Below are 21,178 nucleotides of genomic sequence, written 5' to 3' on the forward strand. Positions count from 1 at the left end.
CAAATCACAGGAGGTCATGTGCACATCACAGGTCATGAGCATATTACAGTAGGTCATGGGCACATCACAAGAGGTCATGGGCACATCACAGGTCATGGGCATGTCACAAGAGGTCAACAGCACATCACAGTATCACAACACTGAGACCCCATTGCTTTCTCACAAAATCCCATACCACTATTTCTAGTTAGCTCCCTCCACTGCACTGGCCAGTGGCCCCTCACCAGACCTAGATAAGTGAACCCAATCCCTGGCATGCATGCCATTTCTGCCAAAGAAGAAGACCCAATTTTCTAAGAATGTTACTTCATTACAGTGTCCACCCAGCAACTGACACCAGTTACTCCTCTCCTCGGCAAAATGCCACATATCACAGGTCTCCCACCCTTCTTCTTAATTATGTCTATCACTGACCTATGCCTGTTAATCAGGTTGTTACTCCTACATCTGCCAACATAGTTGCCTCCAGTACTGAGACAAATAATAGAATTGCTCCGATTACTCTCATGATGTTGTTGATACTGCTAACAATATCCTCCATCCCAGCCCCCGGAAAACACGCCCTCTGCCTCCTTATCTCATAAACTTAATCTGAGTGTCCCCAACTAAAACAATGTTCTTACCTTGACTGGCGGTGTGCATGACATTCTCAATGGTCTTCGCAGAGATGATCTTCGCTGGGCTGTCTTCACTGGCAGGCTTCGCTGTGTCCTTAACAATGGCCCTTGCTGGAACTATCTTTATTGGAAAGTCTTGGATGGTTGATTCACATTCGTCTGATAACAAGGAAAAAGAACTGCTGATTTTCTCAACAGTCTCCTGGAACTTCTTCAGCTTCAGCTTTGTTCCTTCAGTGCCAACTAAAATTCATTCGTTGGTCCGATCATCGACGACATTCAAGGGATAATCCCTGCACATACCCTTTAGTCATTGAATTTCTCTTCATGCTTCAGTTAACACTGCCTTGAGCTGAAAATTTAGCCGTCATCACAATCTCAGGTCGCTAAGAACGGAGAGCACTCTAATCACGACTTGACAGAAACAAGCTACACGTCGACAGAAGAAAGGTATACGTCGACTTGAGGACCAAGAGTTGAAAACATCAAGATTTTATTATTATAATCAAGGGGGGAAATACCTTCCACATTTCATTGGGGATGTGGAAGGCTATTATATATTTCATTATTTATTAACACATCGGTCGTCTCCCACCAAGGCATTGTGGCCCGAAAAACAACTTTCATCATCATTCACTCCATGATTGTCTTGCCAGAGGTGCGCTCACACTAGTTATAAAACTGCAACATTAACACCCTTCTCCAGGACTCAAGTCCGGCCTGCCGGTTTCCCAGAATCCCTTCATAAATGTTACCTTGCTCACACTCCAACAGCACATCAAGTCATAAAAACCATTTGTCTCAATTCGCTCCTATCAAACACGCTCACACATGCTTGCTGGAGGTCAAAGCCCCTCGCTGGAAGGTATTCAGGCTTAATTCAGGGAACTGGAGCACAGATCCAATTTCCTAGATCAAGAGCCCCTTACCAGCATCAAGGAACCTTCCTTCAGGGGGGAAAAACATCAAGAGCTTAACTTTTTAACTTTTCTTTTTTCCAAAATTCACCTAACACCTCCCTAATTAGGTCATTTCCTAGAAGATTCCTTGGTCGCACTATCAAGCACATTATCCCTGCTACTAAATCTCTCATTATTTGTGTGTTACTCTATTCCTGCCTTTTGTTCAGTTTAGGTTACTGGGAATGGGTATTACTGTTGGAAATAGAAATTTTAGGGATGGGGATATGATTCAACAGCACAGTTGTTAGGGAGTTTGGAGAGTGCAGATATATGAGAGGGATTGAGATGGGATTAGTGAAAGGGCAGTGAGTGACTTTACATTTGTGAAGACAATGTCTGGGATCTTGCAACTCACATGTAACGAAGATTAGATACAATAATGTTGCGATGAGACAGCATGACGCCCTTCGGCAGACCTGTAGTACCAGAGGAGAAGAGCATCAAACACGCCATCTTTTTCGTATCAAGATTCTCAGTCTGAAAATGTGAAAGTTGTTTAGTGAAAATGGAGCTATGTATCTCTGTATTTATGATTAAAACAACATAGGTAGTTCAGTAGGTGTACAAATGTGTGAAAAAAAGATTTTTATGCTACAATGTGCAGTTGGCTGCGTGGGAAATGAGACGATTTAGGGCCGATGGAGACACAGGTATCTCATCGACGTAGCAAATACTATTTACTTGTGAATGACTATACGTGTTAACACAATTAACAATGGCTGGTATGTATGTGCTTTAATATTAGTCTACTACTGCTTAGTTAAGGGCTTGAGAGTACTGAAAGTACGCAAGGTAAATTATGTTATTTCTATCATTCTCTCTGACGAAGAATAAAAAAACTGATAATCATAGATGAATGATAACGTGATATTCGTATGATTTAACTTTGATGTTTCTTCCTATCTCTCTCTCTCCCTCCGAGGTAACCAAAGGTGATTAATACCAACAAGAATGTAAGACACACATATAGTAACTAGAACATTTATTAATGAGACGTTTCGCCACTCAGAGAGCGAAAAGCTCAGTTTAAATTGTGGGTCAGGTCAGCTAGTTGATGGCTGTATTTTGGTTTGGCATGTATTTCGTAAATCATAAAACTGCTTGTATTTTGAACGACGGTGTTAGCAGTGACGAGAGGTGATCCAAAACAGCGCATGTGTATACGACGTTCGTCAGATTCTATTATGCCAAACTTGGCATTTTGAAAGTTCACGAAATGTTTATGGATGTTACACTGAATGGTGCAGATGTTCAATCGTCCCTGCCCCTTCCCCACGCCCCTCTCCCTCTCTACGAATTATATGTTTATTAGTTTTGCTTGTGGATTCAAAATATAATTTACTGCATACTGAGGAATAGAATGACAATAGTTGAAGTTGTCTCCCTCGAAGTGCTGTCCTTAGGAGGCTGTACACTGATTCCAGCGCCTCTGCCACTTGAAACATTTAGGGAACTTTTCTTTCTTAACAGTGACTAATGAAGCCTGCGATTTTGTTTGAATCTCCTCCACCTCGTTAATAAGCCGCTCCTTGAGTGTCATTTTTATTTTTGGGAAGAAGGCTCGATTTGGGAAGTAAGAAAGGTGGAGGGAGACTCTCATGCTGTTTTTGGCCAAAAAAAATGGTATTTATGTTCTTGAGTCAAGAAGCGGGGCTCAAACTTCACGGCTACTTTCATCATGTTAAAATTTTCAGTCAAAATACTTTGACACGACCCATGAGAAGTTTCCACAGCATTTGCAATGTTCTGGATACCACGACGATAATCTTCGTGAACAGCTTTCTTCACTTTTTCAGTGTTGGTGTCTGATTTTTAACGTTGATGTACGACCAGAACATTCACCATCCTCAAATGAAATTCACCTTGTTTTGAATAGAGGAAACCATTCAAAAACACACTGTCTAACACACTGCTTCGTCGCCAAATGCTTGCTTAAGTATTTTGTATCACTAGCCGTTATACTGAGCTTGAAACAGAATTTCAAACTCACAAGGATTTTTCTTTTAAAGATTCCATTCCGTTACACAAAAAAATCACAACGCAATTCCAGAATAAAAAAAAACTGTCCATCTAATCAGTGGAATGACCAACGCACTGAAACTCGCCACGCTACTTTACAAAGGAGCGTACTACGCAGTGTGAACTTTGTTTTCCAATACTGCCTCCAGTATCTTAGCCCGCCACGTTTCTGTTCCTCCTAATGGCTCCAGGTTTTCCCAATCTCTTTGTGGTTAAAATTCCACATAACTAGTAACTTTGCCCTGCACATGTGAATCTTTCTGGCCATATCAGTTAGTATGTCTACCATTGCTATGCTGCTCTCATTTTCTTGTCTTGGTCTCTAGCTAAGCTGTGGCGGGTTGTACATCACCGCTATCACCAGCTTGGGACCCTCTGTTCCTTCTGTCCTTCCTCAGGATCTGATACCCAATTGGGAAGATCACGTCTGTTACCATCCCCATGAGCTTTGCTTCCTTGATTGTTATGGTGTCTGATGATGCCTTCATGAATTGTTTATGCCACTCCTCAAACTTGTTATCCTGTCTTCAATAGAATATCATGCCTTCAGCTTCTTTTCCAATACTGTGTTTTGAAAATTTATCTGGTCGGTTGTATCCTTCTCTCCTGTTTGATGATATTTTCAGTCTCCTTTGTCCCTTCCTGTCGTCTTCTTTGTATGTCCACCCTTTAACCTCCTGAAGCCCCTGAATAATTATTGACCTCTCCCACTACTCTTCACATTTCTTTTCTCTTTATATCTCTTGGTATAATTTAAGCATCTTCATTGCTGTTTTCCTTGGCAATTCCTTGACCACTTGGTGGCCTGATTGCACTTCTGCAAAGGACTTCTTATCACCTTCCTTCCTTCAGCTCCCTCATGGTCCACTGATATTCCTGTTCCCAGTGCCATGTCCATTTCGTTCCTCAGTTCCATATTCTGCTTTAGCATTTTCAGTCACTCTTCTAGGCTCTGTATCCTAGCCTCTTTGGCTTCACCTTGTTGCTCCCACTACTTGCTCCCTTCAGCAATCCTCTTCACCAGTGAGTTGCTAAACTTGTTTAGCTTTTCTCCCACTCGTTTCATTGACCTCTCGAGCCCTGTAGTCGTTAGTTCTTTCTCAGACCAATCTTCTTTGGTTCCCCTGCCTCTTCATCCTACTTTCTGGAATTACATTTATTTTTATAATATGCTAGTTACCATGAGCTGTATACTTTGTGTGTAAGAGTGGGTGTATGAGTACTTTTGTTGTGTATGTGTGAGTGGATGTGTGTGAAAAGATGCGTGTATGTGTACTCACCTATTTGTGGTTGCATGGGTTGAATCGTAGCTCCTGTGTGTGTACTGGTGAGTGGGCATGTTTATTTGTATTAACATGTGTGTGCATATGTGTACTCGCCTAATTCACCTAACTCTGGTTGGAGGGGGCCGAGTCATAGCTCCAGGCCCTGCCTCTTCACTGGTAACTACTAGGTCCACTCTCTCCTTCCTTCACTAGCTTTATCATACCTCTTCTTAAAGCTAAGGATGGATCCTGCCTCAACGACATTGCTTTCCAGATTATCTTCTTCTTATGACCAGAGCTTTGGTAAGATGGGTAAGGAAGAAGGATGGGTAAGGACAGAAATATTGGAAAAGGGTGGGAGGAGGGAGAGAGATAGGATATAAAAGGTAAGTGGCCCAACCACTTTGGTGTAATTTAAAAAGTGTATGTGAAATAATAAGATATTCTTAAAGGGGTATAATACTAACCCATCAGAGTCACATAGATATGACTTAAGAAATCGTAATGACACGATTGCAAATAAACCATACCCCCGGCCGGGATTGAACCCGCGGTCATAGAGTCTCAAAACTCCAGCCCGTCGCGCTAACCACTAGACCAGCTAGCCACAATAAGATTCATCCAACTAGGTATATTTCTACACCATAGGAAGGTTAGCACAGGCACCTCTGTGACCACAAATGCAAGTTTTAACAGACGAATCTCCAGCTAGCGTGGTCGTGACGAACTCTAGCTCAAGTCCCTTCACTGCCGTCAACATGACTTAAGAAATCGTAATGACACGATTGCAAATAAACCATACCCCCGGCCGGGATTGAACCCGCGGTCATAGAGTCTCAAAACTCCAGCCCGTCGCGCTAACCACTAGACCAGCTAGCCACAATAAGATTCATCCAACTAGGTATATTTCTACACCATAGGAAGGTTAGCACAGGCACCTCTGTGACCACAAATGCAAGTTTTAACAGACGAATCTCCAGCTAGCGTGGTCGTGACGAACTCTAGCTCAAGTCCCTTCACTGCCGTCAACATGACTTAAGAAATCGTAATGACACGATTGCAAATAAACCATACCCCCGGCCGGGATTGAACCCGCGGTCATAGAGTCTCAAAACTCCAGCCCGTCGCGCTAACCACTAGACCAGCTAGCCACGATAAGATTCATCCAACTAGGTATATTTCTACACCATAGGAAGGTTAGCACAGGCACCTCTGTGACCACAAATGCAAGTTTTAACAGACGAATCTCCAGCTAGCGTGGTCGTGACGAACTCTAGCTCAAGTCCCTTCACTGCATTTGTGGTCACAGAGGTGCCTGTGCTAACCTTCCTATGGTGTAGAAATATACCTAGTTGGATGAATCTTATTGTGGCTAGCTGGTCTAGTGGTTAGCGCGACGGGCTGGAGTTTTGAGACTCTATGACCGCGGGTTCAATCCCGGCCGGGGGTATGGTTTATTTGCAATCGTGTCATTACGATTTCTTAAGTCATGTTGACGGCAGTGAAGGGACTTGAGCTAGAGTTCGTCACGACCACGCTAGCTGGAGATTCGTCTGTTAAAACTTGCATTTGTGGTCACAGAGGTGCCTGTGCTAACCTTCCTATGGTGTAGAAATATACCTAGTTGGATGAATCTTATTGTGGCTAGCTGGTCTAGTGGTTAGCGCGACGGGCTGGAGTTTTGAGACTCTATGACCGCGGGTTCAATCCCGGCCGGGGGTATGGTTCACATAGATATAACAGATATATAAGTACATGACTCTGAATTGGTAGTAATTATACAAGTTGAAATTGCCTTTTTTTTGCGAATGCACAACGGATATTTAAGATACAATGAAGGCAATAATTTCCTGGTCAGTTTATAAATAATTACTTGACAATGGCTTCTTACAGGTGGCGTCCTGCCATAGTAAATTTAGCATAATTTTTACAGTAGAATGTTATATAAGATGTCTCCCTAATTGGGGGCGATGGTTTTCTCAGTAAACATAGAAGGGTTCTGGTGTTACCCAATCATCTTCATCAGGGAGGTTGCTCAATATCATTGGTCGATGGTAATCATCTTTATGGATAAAACGACGGACCCTCTGTGGGAGAGTCATTCTTTGAGTCTTGTGAGGAGGAGTATTGATGATATAATCCGTGGTATTTACAACTTGTAGAGGATGTTCTCTATCTGGCATGTAGAGTTCTTGCATTGCATAGAGTTGTTTCTTTTTCAGGGTGTCAAGGCGTACATTTATGGCAGTAATATCTTGTTGTACGTGTAAATCTGCCATTTTAACTCTGTCTCTCCTCCTGGTACCAGTAATGAAGCGAAGAGCTCTATTCTGGACCCGTTGCAACCGTAGCATGTTGGTCTTTGTTGTTAATGTCATTGGGACACATGGATATTCGAGTATAGGTCTTATTATCATTTTATATAGATGTTTTTTGACATGTGGAGGGGCTTGATTAAATCTAAAGAGACTGCTAAGACCGGCTTTGGCTATGTTGATCTTTTTATTGACGTGAGATGTTGAGTGGAGTAGCCTGTCTATTTCATATCCCAAGATCTTGTTAAGATAAGATTTCGTTCGGATTTTTAACCCCGGAGGGTTAGCCACCCAGGATAACCCAAGAAAGTCAGTGCGTCATCGAGGACTGTCTAACTTATTTCCATTGGGGTCCTTAATCTTGTCCCCCAGGATGCGACCCACACCAGTCGACTAACACCCAGGCACCTATTTGCTGCTAGGTGAACAGGACAATAGGTGTAAGTAAGGAAACGTGTCGGAATTTCCACCCGCCGGGAATCGAACCCGGGCCCTCCGTGTGTGAAGCGGGAGTTTTAGCCACCAGACCACCGGGCCACTACCAGACCACCGGCTACAGGTGTACCTCTGATGGAGATACCCCCTTTATCTTCGATGGTTGATGCAAAACATCCTATCGTGCTAACAAGGACTTTGTCAGGATTAGTCGTAATTCTCCTTTTCTTTTCCCAATTAGATGTTCGACGAAGTTCAATATTCATTTTCTCTATGACTCTCTCATACTTGTATTTTCCTGTTACCGGAGTTGATGAGACGACATGGATAACATCATCTGCAAACTGTGCTATAATTGTATCATTAAACTCTGGTTGAGGAAGGTCATTCACATAAATGTTGAAGAGAATTGGACTAAGACAATAGTCTTGTGGGACACCAGCTGTTGGTGTAAAAGGCTCTGTCGACTTGCCATGAAAAGTGGGAATGATTTTTCTTTGAGTTAAGAAATTATATATTAATCTGAGAAAAGTCCAGTTATGGTCTGGTAGGTCAATAAGTTTGTATATAAGGCCATCATGCCATAAGCTATAAAGCTTTATGAACATCTCTGGTGGCAATTAGGGCAAGATTCCCCTGATGTTTTAGACTTGCTACAGTATCGAAAATAACATTTATTGCATGATGGGTACCTCTATGTGTTCTAAAGCCAAATTGTTTTTCAGTAAAAAGGTGATTAAACTCCATATAGTAGTTCAGTCTGTTGGACATGATCTTCTCAAGAACTTTTCCAGTGACTTCAAGTAAAGATATATGTCTATAGTTCCCTGGTTGGTGGATGTCTTTATTGGGCTTAGCAAGAAAGATCATCCTAGCAGTCTTAAAAGCAACTGGAAAATGTCCTGAGGCCAAGATGGCATTAAAAATATTAACCAAAGACTGTTTACAATTTCTGGGGAGGAACTTTATTTGTTTCATTGTTATTCCAGAGAGACCAGGGGCTCTATTTCGCATTCTTCCAATAACCTGACTCATCTCGAGTAATATAATAGGTCTAGTAAGCGGGTGGGCATCTTCAACAGTTGATGTATCGATAGAAGGTAGTGGTTGTAGATCTTCTAAGTTCTCATCTCTCCATTCATTTACCAACTGATAGTGATTATTGTTAAATCGACGACTGTTATTGTGGGAGAGAATTTTCTCCCATACATCACCCATCAAATTAGCCTGGTCCTGTGGATCATCAAGTTTAATCTCAACATCTTCATCATCCTCTTCAGTGAAGGTATGAATTAGGTAGTTAGGAGCCTTGTGGTTTGCCCCTAACAGTTGTCTGATCTCACTCCAAAATTTTGCTGGCTCACGTTTATACTTATTAGCTTGGAGAAGTAGCAATTTCCATAAGTCACGTTTGTGATGACTAATCATGTTAATTAATTCTTGCCTTAATCTGTGCAGTGTAGCTGCTGGTGGTTGTCGCTTTTGAAGATGCCTTCGATATTCTGTTTGATAATTTCTCAAAGCGTCTCTAATTTCCCTCATAGGTTTATATTGTTGATAGATCTTTGTGGAAGCTAATTGGCAAGTTGCATTAGTAGCTTCAATTATTCGATTGTGAAGGGACCTGATCGCGTCATCAATTGTAGTGGAAGGTAGATTTTCCAACGACACAATTTCATCTTCACCCAGAAATGCCCTGAAGGGGTCAAATCCTAGGGTGTTAAGATTGGGTTTAGGAGGTACAGGTATTCTAAATGGAGAAGTTTGTAGTTGTATTATAACAGGGATATGGTCAGATCCTACGTTTCCACCAGGAGAGATACGACAATGAAAGAGATCACAGTCTCTGTTTGTCAGGACTATATCTGGTGTTCCTGGGTGAGGTCCAATGTACGATTTAAAGAATGGGCCTTGAAATGACAAGTTTCTGGCTGTCATGATATTAAATAGTTGTTTTCCTTTTAAGTCACCTAGTGGAATACCAGCTCCACAGTAAAAGAGGGCAGGGTGATGAGCATTAAAATCTCCCGCTAGAATTGTTGGAATATTTCTGCTTAATATCCTATGTAGAGGAATTGACTCTATATATTGTTGTCTCGGGGGAAAATATCCAGTTCCTATCACTAGTTGGCCATGAGACGTCGTCAGTTCTATTGCAAGAATGTTATCTTCATCAATATGAATATTTTTAAATGTATAGCCTAATTTAACTAAGATGGCTACGCCACTATAGGGTCCTCTCGATTTCTCCACAGTAGAGTAACCACGTAATTTAATATGTTGATCAACTCTTGCAGCTGTCTCATTCAAGAGTATAACATTGGGATTATAATTATGTAGTTCAACTTCAAGGAGGTAACGGTTATTAAAGAAATGTTGAATATTAAGTTGGAAAATTGTAATCCCCATTATTTCTTGCTCTTCGGACGTGTACTGCGGACTGAACGCCTGCAAGTAATGTCTTTTTTGGTATACTCACTATCCCTGCTGGACTCGTCAAGGGGAGGAGAGAAGTTCTGAGTAGTTGCTTGTGTATTGAAAGTGTCGCCATCTTCACTAGAGTTGGTAATATTAACAGAATCATTTGAGTCATTAGAGTCATCATCAGAAAACTGAGGTGTGATATTCCCAGTTTCAGGAAGCAGAGGCTCGTGAGAGTTAATGGGAGACTGTGGAGGCTCCAAGGGGAAATTTGGTAGGCCAGGTGAATTACCTTGGGAAAGTTCCTGTTTATCAGGATCAGCTGCAATAGCGGAAAAGTCAGCACCAATCACTGGGGCATCGTTAGGGTCAGCTATTGACTCATCGGGTTGAGGGGAGTTGACAACTTGGTTATGCGAGGTGGGTGATCCCTGGACAAGGGATGAATTAGACTTATTTGTAGAAGTAGAGTAGGGAACATACTTCTTGTTATGAGAAGGCTGGGCCATAATCTCCCTAACATTATCTGGGATAGTAATGGGAGTAATCCCATTAGCCATTAACAAATCATTTAAAACCTTTGAGCAGAGTTGCATGTCCCCACCTGCAATGTCTTTGGCCGTCATATACATTAGTTGTGCTCTCGTCATATCCCCGGCTGAGGATACCTGAGACATGGGAGGTGAGGCTGAACCTTGTTGTTGCGTTTGTGTATGTTGTAGGTGAGGGTTAGATTGGGGCACTCCAAGAGGGGCAGAAATCCAAACATTGGAACCAGTGGAAGAGCCCTGAGGAGTCCCACTAGATCCAGGCAAAGCTGGGAAGGAAGTTTGGGACATTGTTGGAGGTGCCTGGGGAGTGGTCTTCTTAGAAGTGGACAGTTTCTTAGCTTCTAGAATTTTCTGCATTTCCTTTTTCCTCTCAGGACAGAGAGCAGAAACAGCATGGTGTTTTCCATTGCAGAGGACACACTTGGGCGCATTTTTATTATTACAATCTCTATAAGAATGTTGGCCAGAGCAAATACTGCAGTACTTGAGTACTGCATTTGTTGGTGGTATGACCAAAGGCATAACATTTAAAACATTGTGCAACACTGACAAATCGTTCAAGAGAGATTTGGTCAGGTGTACATCTGGTGCCAAAACATTTGAAGCCATTTTGACACACAAGTTTGGCCTCTTCAGGTGTCACAAGTATTAACTTTAATGTTACCTGGTTATTGCCAGGTTTGGAGAATTTATGTGCTTGGACAGCATGAAATTCAGAATTCTCTGTATTAAAGTCCTCAACAGTTTCCTGCACTGTGCTATCTCTCATGATGCTGTTGATTCTGGAAACAAACACAGTTCGCCGAGCTTGATAGCTTTCAGGTGCAATTGGGTGGATTCCAAAAGTCGTCAATTTGTCCAGGACTTCCTACTTAAGTAGTTGAAGTAACTCTTCCTCAGAAGAGAGGAGAAGTACTACCCCAGCGGGGGTTGTAAAAACATCCACTGGAGCAACAGTTGAATTCGAGCAGATACATGCTAGAATTTCTTCGTCTTTAGGTTACCATCCACAAGTAATCTTACTCTTATTCGAGCCATGATATCCAGGAAGGTACATCTGGCACTTAAGTTGCTTTGACAAAAAGGGTTTTTCCTTAGTGTTAGTCTAACATCCGATTTCAGCTGACTTATGAAGGTCAGCCCCTAAGATAGCCTACCCTCGAGTAGTGAGGGGAAAGGGCCCAAGGAAAAGATCGGCTGGATTTTAAAAAAAACACACGGGCTACCGGATGGTCAAAATGCCTTGTGTTAACTCGCCAAAGCGAAGTTGCCGAAAAAGAAGAAGATAGGAAAGTCAGAAGGATAGCAATGTATGTAGTGTGTTAGTGTGTGGGCCAGTGTAGATGTTTGGGTGAGGGGAGGATGGGGAAGGATGGGGGGATGGGGAAGAGAGGGGTGAACAATCAAGCAAGTCACCGCCTCACCCTCTTGATGGGATGGGGCTCGAAGTGACTGCAAGCAAGTTTCCTCTCAGCTCTGGTGAAGAACAACTCAGGATAACCCAAGAAAAATCTCGAGTAACAGTGTTCAGAGTTGCTCAGTTCGAGAATTACTCAGGATAACTGAAGAGCAGGAAAGACGACGTCTCTCCACGGCGGCTGGGCGGCTTCTCTTCCAGATTATCCCACTTCCTGACAAGTCTATGACTGAAGAAACACTTCCTAACATCCCTGTGGTTCATCTGAGTCTTCAACTCTGACCCCTTTGTTGCTGTATCCCATTTCTGGAACATTCTGTCTCTGTCCACCTTGTCAAGTCCTCGTAGTATTTTGTATGTCGTTATTATGTCTCCCCTAACCCTCCCATACTCCATTGTCGTTAGACCAATTTCCCTTAAATTTTTCTTCGTAGGACATTTCCCTTAGCTCTGGAACTAGTCTTGTTGCAAATCTTTGCACTTTCTCTAATTTCTTGATGTGCTTAACCAGATGTGAGTTCATAACTGGTGCTGCATACTCCTGTGTGGGCCTGACGTACATGGTGTACAGAGTCTTGAACGATTCGTTACTGAGGTATCGGAGCGCTATTCTCAGGTTTGCCAGACACCCGTATGCTACAGCAGTTATCTGATTGATGTGCACCTCAGGAGATGTGCTCGGTATTATACAAACCCCTAGATCCTTTTCCTTGAGTGAGGTTTGGTCTTTGGCCACCTAGCCTATACTCTGTTTGCGGTCTTCTTTGCCTGTCCCCGATCTTCATGACTTTGCATTTGGCGTGGTTAAATTCAAGGTGCCAGTTGTTGGACCAGACTTGTAGCCTGTCCAGGTCGCTTTGTAGTTCTGCTTGATCCTCATCCGATTTAATTTTTCTCATTAACTTCACATCATCTGCAAACAGGGACACCTCTGAGTCTATCCCTTCCATCATGTCAATCATATATACCAAAAATAGCACTGGTCCTAGGACTGACTCTTGTGGAACCCCGCTCGTCACAGGCGCCCACTCTGACACTTCGTCACGTAACCTGACTCGTTGTGCCTCCCAATCAGGTTTTCTCTGATCCATTGCAGTGCCCTTCCTGTTATGCGTGCCTGATCCTCTAGCTTTTGCATGAATCTCTTGTGAGGAACTGTGTCCAAGAATATGCATTATGTGTGTGCGCGCGCGCGCTTGTCTGTTTGAGAAGGGGGAGAGTCACTTTATTACGCTAGGCTACACAGCTCTTCTGATTTTTTTTAATTAACTCTCACTCTATTCCTAAGTAATTTATATATCAACAATTATATTACTGATGCACATGAAATCTTTTAAAGATACCGATAATAACACTCAACATAACCCGTGTATTTAAAGCTAACACTACTTATGTTAGGCTGCAGCTCACTCTTCTGAAATATTTTTAAAATTTCACTCGCTTTATTCCTCATTATATATAATAATTTTTTTATGCTACTTACTATTGCACATGACATTTTAAAGTCCCCCCCATAGATACTCTCATCACTGCGCATGTATTGAAAATTAGGAGAGTGATCCTATAGTGTACATCCAGCTTGGCGAGGCATTAACAAACATAAGACAACAATGAAATCACAAATTGACACACGGCAGTGAGAAGCCGTCCACCCGCCGTGGTGAGAAGACGTCGTCGTTCCTCCTATTCGGTTATCCTGAGTAATTCTCGAGCTGAGCAACTCTGAACACTGTTACCTGGAGAGAGTTCCGGGGGTCAACGCCCCAGCGGCCCGGTCCGTGACCAGGCCTACTGGTGGATCAGAGCCTGATCAACCAGGCTGTTGCTGCTGGCTGCACGCAAACCAACGTACGAGCCACAGCCCGGCTGGTCAGGAACCGACTTTAGGTGCTTGTCCAGTGCCAGCTTGAAGACTGCCAGGGGTCTGTTGGTAATCCCCTTTATGTATGCTGGGAGGCAGTTGAACAGTCTCGGGCCCCTGACACTTATTGTATGGTCTCTTAACGTGCTAGTGACACCCCTGCTTTTCATTGGGGGGATGGTGCATCGTCTGCCAAGTCTTTTGCTTTCGTTGTTACTCGAGATTTTTCTTGGGTTATCCTGAGTTATTTTTTACCAGAGCTGAGAGGAAACTTGCTTGCAGTCACTTCGAGCACCATCCCATCAAGAGGGTAAGGCGGTGACTTGCTTGCTTGTTCACCCCTCTCTTCCCCATCCCCCCATCCTTCCCCTTCCTCCCCTCACACAAACATCAACACTGGCCCACACACTAACACACTACATACATTGCTATCCTTCTGACTGTCCTATCTTCTTCTTCTTTTTCGGCAACTTCGCTTTGGCGAGTTAACACAAGGCATTTTGACCATCTGGTAGCCCGTGTGGTTTTTTAAAATCCGGCCGATCTTTGCCTTGGGCCCTTTTCCCCTCACCACTCGAGGGTAGGATATCTTAGGGGCTGACCTTCATAAGTCAGCTGAAATAGGATGTTAGACTAACACTAAGGAAAGACCCTTTTTGTTAAAGTAACTTATGTGCCAGATGTACCTTCCTGAACATCATGGCGCGGATAAGAGTAAGATTACGGGTTGATGACAACCAAAAGTCGAGGAAAGAAATTCTAGCATGCATTTGCTCAAATTCGACTGTTGCTCCAGTGGATGTTTTTACAACTCTCGCTGGGGTAGTACTTCTCCTCTCTTCTGAAGAAGAGCTACTTCAACTACTTAAGCAGGACGTCCTGGACAAATTGAAGTCTTTTGGTATCCATCCAATTGCACCTGAAAGCTATCAAGCTCAGCGAATTGTGTTGCCAGAATTAACAGCACCATGAGAGATAGCACAGTGTATGAACTTATTGCTGACTTTAATGCAGAGAATTCAGAATTTCATGCTGTCCAAGCACATAAATTTTCTAAACCTGGCAACAACCAGGAAACATTAAAGTTAATACTTGAGACACCTGAAGAAGCCAAACTAGTGTGTCAAAATGGCTTCAAATGTTTTGGCACAAGATGTACACCTGACCAAATCTCTCTTGAGCGGTTTGTCAGTGTTACACAATGTTACAAATGTTACGCATTTGGGCATACCACCAACAAATGCAGTAGCCAAGCACTGATTTGCAGCATATGCTCTGGGCAACATTCTTTTAAAGATTGTAATGACAAAACTAAACCCAAATGTGTCCTCTGCAATGGAAAACATCATGCTGTTTCTGCTATCTGTCCCGAGAGGAAAAAGGAAATGCAGAAAATTCTAGAAGCTAAGAAAATGTCCACTTCTAAGAAGACCACTCCTCAGGCACTTCCAACAATGTCCCAAACTTCCTTCCCAGCTTTGCCTGGATCTAGTGGGACTCCTCAGGTCTCTTCCACTGGTTCCAATGTTTGGAATTCTGCCCCTCTTGGAGTGCCCCAATCTAACCCTCACCTACAACATACACAAACGCAACAACAAGGTTCAGTCTCATCTCCCATGTCTCAGGTATCCTCAGCCGGGGATTTGACGAGAGCACAACTAATGTATATGATGGCCAAAGACATAGCAGGTGGTGACATTCAACTCCCCTCTAAGATTTTAAATGATTTGTTAATGGCTAATGGGATCGCTCCCATTACTATCCCAGATAATGTTAAGGTTATTATGGCCCAGCCTACTCATAACAAGAAGTATGTACCCTACTCTACTTATACAAATAAGCCTAAGTTATCCCTTGTCCAGGGATCATCCACCTCGCATACCCAGGTTGTCAACTCCCATCAAACCGATGAGTCAATACCTGACCCTAACGATGCCCCAGAGATTGGTGCTTACTCTTCCGCTCTTGCAGCTGATCCTGTTGAACAGGAACTTTCCCAGGGTAATTCACCTGGCCTACCAAATTTTCCCTTGGAGCCTCCACAGTCTCCCATTAACTCTCACGAGCCTCTGCTTCCTGAAACTGGGAAAATCACACCTCAGTTTTATGATGATGACTCTAATGACTCTAATGATTATGTTAATATTACCAATTCTAGTGAGGATGATGGCATTTTTAATACACAAGCAACTACGCAGAACTTCCCTCCTCCCCTTGACGAGTCCAGCAGGGATAGTGTGGATACCAAACATGACATTACTAGCAGGCGTTCAGACCGCATTACATGTGCGAAGTGCAAGAAATAATGGGGATTACAATTTTAATAACCGTTACCTCCTTGAAGTTGAACTACATAATTACAATCCCGATGTAACATCGGGAATGAGAGAGCTGCGAGAGTTGATCAACATATTAAATTACGTGGTTACTCTACTGTGGAGAAATCGAGAGGACCCTATAGTGGCGTAGCCATCTTAGTTAAATTAGGCTATACATTTAAAAATATTCATATTGGTGAAGATAACATTCTTGCAATAGAACTGACGACGTCTCATGGCCAACTAGTGATAGGAACTGGATATTTTCTCCCGAGACAACAATATATAGTCAATTCCTCTACATAGGATATTAAGCAGAAATATTCCAACAATTCTAGCGGGAGATTTTAATGCTCATCACCCTGCCCTCTTTAACTGTGGAGCTGGTAATCCACTGGGTGACTTAAAAAGAAAACAACTATTTAATATCATGACAGCCAGAAACTTGTCATTTCAAGGCCCATTCTTTAAATCGTACATTGGACCTCACCCAGGAACACCAGATATAGTCCTGACAAACAGAGACTGTGATCTCTTTCATTGTCGTATCTCTCCTGGTGGAAACGTAGGATCTGACCATATCCCTGTTATAATACAACTACAAACTTCTCCATTTAGAATACCTGTACCTCCTAAACCCAATCTTAACACCCTAGGATTTGACCCCGTCAGAGCATTTCTGGGTGAAGATGAAATTGTGTCGTTGGAAAATCTACCTTCCACTACAATTGACGACGCGATCAGGTCCCTTCACAATCGAATAATTGAAGCTACTAATGCAACTTGCCAATTAGCTTCCACAAAGATCTATCAACAATATAAACCTATGAGGGAAATTAGAGACGCTTTGAGAAATTATCAAACAGAATATCGAAGGCATCTTCAAAAGCGACAACCACCAGCAGCTACACTGCACAGATTAAGGCAAGAATTAATTAACATGATTAGTCATCACAAACGTGACTTATGGAAATTGCTACTTCTCCAAGCTAATAAGTATAAACGTGAGCCAGCAAAATTTTGGAGTGAGATCAGACAACTTTTAGAGGCAAAGCACAAGGCTCCTAATTACCTAAATCATACCTTCACTGATGAGGATGATGAAGATGTTGAAATTAAACTTGATGATCCACAGGACCAGGCTAATTTGATGGGTGATGTATGGGAGAAAATTCTCTCCCACAATAACAGTCGTCGATTTAACAATAATCACTATCAGTTGGTAAATGAATGGAGAGATGAGAACTTAGATGATCTACAACCACTAGCTTCCATCGATACTTCAACTCTTGAAGATACCCACCCGCTTACTAGACCTATTACATTACTAGAGATGAGTCAGGTTATTGGAAGAATGCGAAACAGAGCCCCTGGTCTCTCTGGAATAACAATGAAACAAATAAAGTTCCTCCCCAGAAATTGTGAACAGTCTTTGGTTAATATCTTTAATGCCATCTTGGCTTCAGGACATTTTCCAGTTGTTTTTAAGACTGCTAGGATGATCTTTCTTGCTAAGCCCAATAAAGACATCCACCAACCAGGGAACTATAGACCTATATCTTTACTTGAAGTCACTGGAAAAGTTCTTGAGAAGATCATTTCCAACAGACTGAACTACTATATGGAGTTTAATCACCTTTTTACTGAAAAACAATTTGGCTTTAGAACACATAGAGGTACCAATCATGCAATAAATGTTATTTTCGATACTGTAGCAAGTCTAAAACATCAGGGGAATCTTGCCCTAATTGCCACCAGAGATGTTCATAAAGCTTTTGATAGCTTATGGCATGATGGTCTTATATACAAACTTATTGACCTACCAGACCATAACTGGACCTTTCTCAGATTAATATATAACTGCTTAACTCAAAGAAAAATCATTACCACCTTTCACGGCAGGTCGACAGAGGCTTTTATACCGACAGCTGGTGTCCCACAAGGTTCTTGTCTTAGTCCAGTTCTATTCAACACTTATGTGAATGACCTTCCTCAACCAGAGTTTAATGATACAATTATAACGCAATTTGCAGATGATGTTATGCATGTCCTCTCATCAACTCCGGTAACAGGAAAATACAAGTATGAGAGAGTCATAGAGAAAATGAATATTGAACTTCGTCGAACATCTAATTGGGAAAAGAAATGGAGAATTACGACTAACCCTGACAAAGTCCTTGTTAGCACGATAGGATGTTTTGCATCAACCATCGAAGATAAGGGGGGTATCTCCATCAGAGGTACACCTGTAGCCATTAGAAACCCTAACAAGATCTTGGGATATGAAATAGACAGGCTGCTCCACTCAACATCTAATGTAAATAAAAAGATCAACACAGCCAAAGCCGGTCTTAACAGTCTCTTTAGATTTAATCAAGCCCCTCCACATGTCAAAAAACATCTGTATAAAATGATAATGAGACCTATACTCGAATACCCATGTGTCCCAATGTCATTAACAACAAGAACCAACATGCTACGGTTGCAACGGGTCCAGAATAGAGCTCTCCGCTTCATTACGGGCACCAGGAGGAGATAGAGTTAAAATGGCAGATTTACACGTACAAGATATTACTGCCTTAAATGTACGCCTTGACACCCTGAAGAAGAAACAACTCTATGCAATGCAAGAACTATACATGCCAGATAGAGAACATCCTCTCCAAGTTGAAAATACCACGGATTATATTATCAATACTCCTCCTCACAGGATTCAAAGAATGACTCTCCCACACAGGGTCCGTCGTTTTATCCATAAAGACTATTACCATCGACCAATGATATTGAGCAACCTCCCTGCAGATGAAGATGATTGGGTAACACCAGAACCCTTCTATGTTTACTAAGAAAATCATCGCCCCCAATTAGGGAGACATCTTGTATAACATTGTACTGTTAAAATTATGCTACATTTACTATGGCGGGACACCACCTTGTAAGGAGCTAATGTGTCAAGTAACTCTTTATAAACTGGCCAGAAAATTATTGCCTTCATTGTCGTTTAAATATCCGTTGTGCAATCGCAAAAAAAAGAAAAAAAAAAAAGAAAACAGTTGCAACTTGTATAATTACTACCAATTCAGAGTCATGTACTTATATATCTGTTATAACTATGTGACTCTGATGGGTTAGTATTATACCTCTTCAAGAATATTTTATTATTTCACATACACTTTTTAAATTACACCAAAGTGGTTGGGCCACTTACCTTTTATTTCCTACCTCTCTCCCCCTCTCCCATCCTTTTCCAATATTTCTATCCTTACCCACCCTTCTTCCTTACCCATCTTACCAAAGCTCTGGTCATAAGAAGAAGAAGAACAATGAAATTGCTCCCACACAGAGGCGAGTGTTGGGTGTTTGTAGTCACAGCGCAGAAAATCCTCCTCATGGTGTTTTCTTACAACACCTTACGATGTCTATATCACTTGCTTAAATTTGCTCTTATGCCTTTAAGTTTTTGTCAGTGACCTAATCCCTTCAGTACCACAGTATTCACACGTTTTTCCTTGGTATTGTGGTTATATCATGGACCTGATGATATTAACTATTCACAGCTCACCTCTGGCAATACCAATTACTGTTTTTCGTACTTTTCCGAATAACGCATTACTGACCTTATCACTGCACTACTGCCATCACCGACCAGATATCTGCACTTTTTTTGTATTTAAGGTCATAACCTTTACCCATTATTAAATATGTTTGTGGTGACCATTTGTGTCAACACTGCCGCCAGCAGCCTGACCAGCTGCTTGCTGCCCCTCACTCACCTTCCAGTAAAAACACCCACATTCAAATTGTAGATTCCTTGATCTTATCACATTATTCAGACTCTGGAAACTTGTTACACTCTTGTAGGTATAGAGAAAGATCGCAGTCAACAGGACTAGATGCTGCTACTGGGGACGGTCAAGATTCCCTGGCAGCGCTCTTATCCACTCAGCCACGAATGCCACGCAAGCTGGGCAGCCTGGTTCACAAACCATGTTTCTTTCCCAGCCCGGGTACGTCAGTGAGCCTCAAGCATGGATTCAAGCTAGTTCAACCTCCTCCTGTATGTTCTGACCTCTCAAGCGATTTTTGTATCAATGCACTACACAGAAACAAGCGGGTATTTACAGAGAAAGATCGCCGTCAGCAGTACTGTTGACTGTGATCTTTCTTTGTATATACCCGCTTGTTTCTGTGTGTTGCAGTGATCTTGTCGATATGTTCACTGATTCAATCACGTACAGTGACCCCTAACAATATCCTAGGTCAGCCACTAGAATGCTAAATTCTGCGAGCACTATTTAACGATACTTCCTCACGTGTGTACTCACCTAATTGTCGTTGCAGGGGTCGAGACTCAGCTCCTGGCCCTGCCTCTTTACTGACCGCTACTGGGTCCTCCCTCTCCCTGCTCCATGAGCTTCATCATACCTCGTCTTAAAACTATGTATGGCTCCTGCCTCCACTTCATCACTTGCCAGACTATTCCACTTCAACTCTGTGGCTGAATAAATACTTCCTAACATCCCATTGGTTCATCTGAGTCTTCAACTTCTAATTGTGATCCCTTGTTTCTGTGTCCCATCTCTGGAGCATCCTGTCTCTGTCCATCTTATCTGTTCCACGCGGTATTTTGCATGTCGTTATTATGTCACCCCTGACCCTCCTGTCCTCCAGTGTCGTCAGACCGATTTCCCTTAACCTTTCTTCGTAGGACATTCCCCTTAGCTCTGGAACCAGCATTGTTGCAAACCTTTGCACTTTCTCTAATTTCTTGACGTGCTTGACCAGGTGTGGGTTCCAAACTGGTGCTACATACTCCAGTATGGACCAGATGTACACAGTGAATAGAGTCTTGAAAGATTCCTTACTGAGGTATCGGAACGCTATTCTCAGGTTTGCCAGGCCCCTATATGCCGCAGCAGTTATTTGGTTAATGTGGGCTTCCGGCGACGTGCTCGGTGTTATATTCACCCCCAGATCTTTCTCCTTGAGTGAGGTTT

The 21,178-nt window shown here is 42.4% G+C and overlaps 1 protein-coding gene across 1 annotated transcript in view; it reads right to left on the bottom strand.

Annotated features, from left to right (window-relative positions):
• The window catches only part of LOC128700276 (uncharacterized), a 191,817-nt gene that overhangs the window by 129,710 nt on the left and 40,929 nt on the right, over nucleotides 1-21,178 (bottom strand). Inside the window, exon 5 of the mRNA XM_070100016.1 lies at nucleotides 1,935-2,056. Within this exon, the coding sequence (XP_069956117.1) occupies nucleotides 1,935-2,056 (122 nt within the window). The remainder of the gene's footprint in view (nucleotides 1-1,934; nucleotides 2,057-21,178) is intronic.

The sequence above is a fragment of the Cherax quadricarinatus genome, chromosome 71, assembly GCF_038502225.1.
Source record: "Cherax quadricarinatus isolate ZL_2023a chromosome 71, ASM3850222v1, whole genome shotgun sequence".
Lineage (NCBI taxonomy): Eukaryota > Metazoa > Arthropoda > Malacostraca > Decapoda > Parastacidae > Cherax > Cherax quadricarinatus.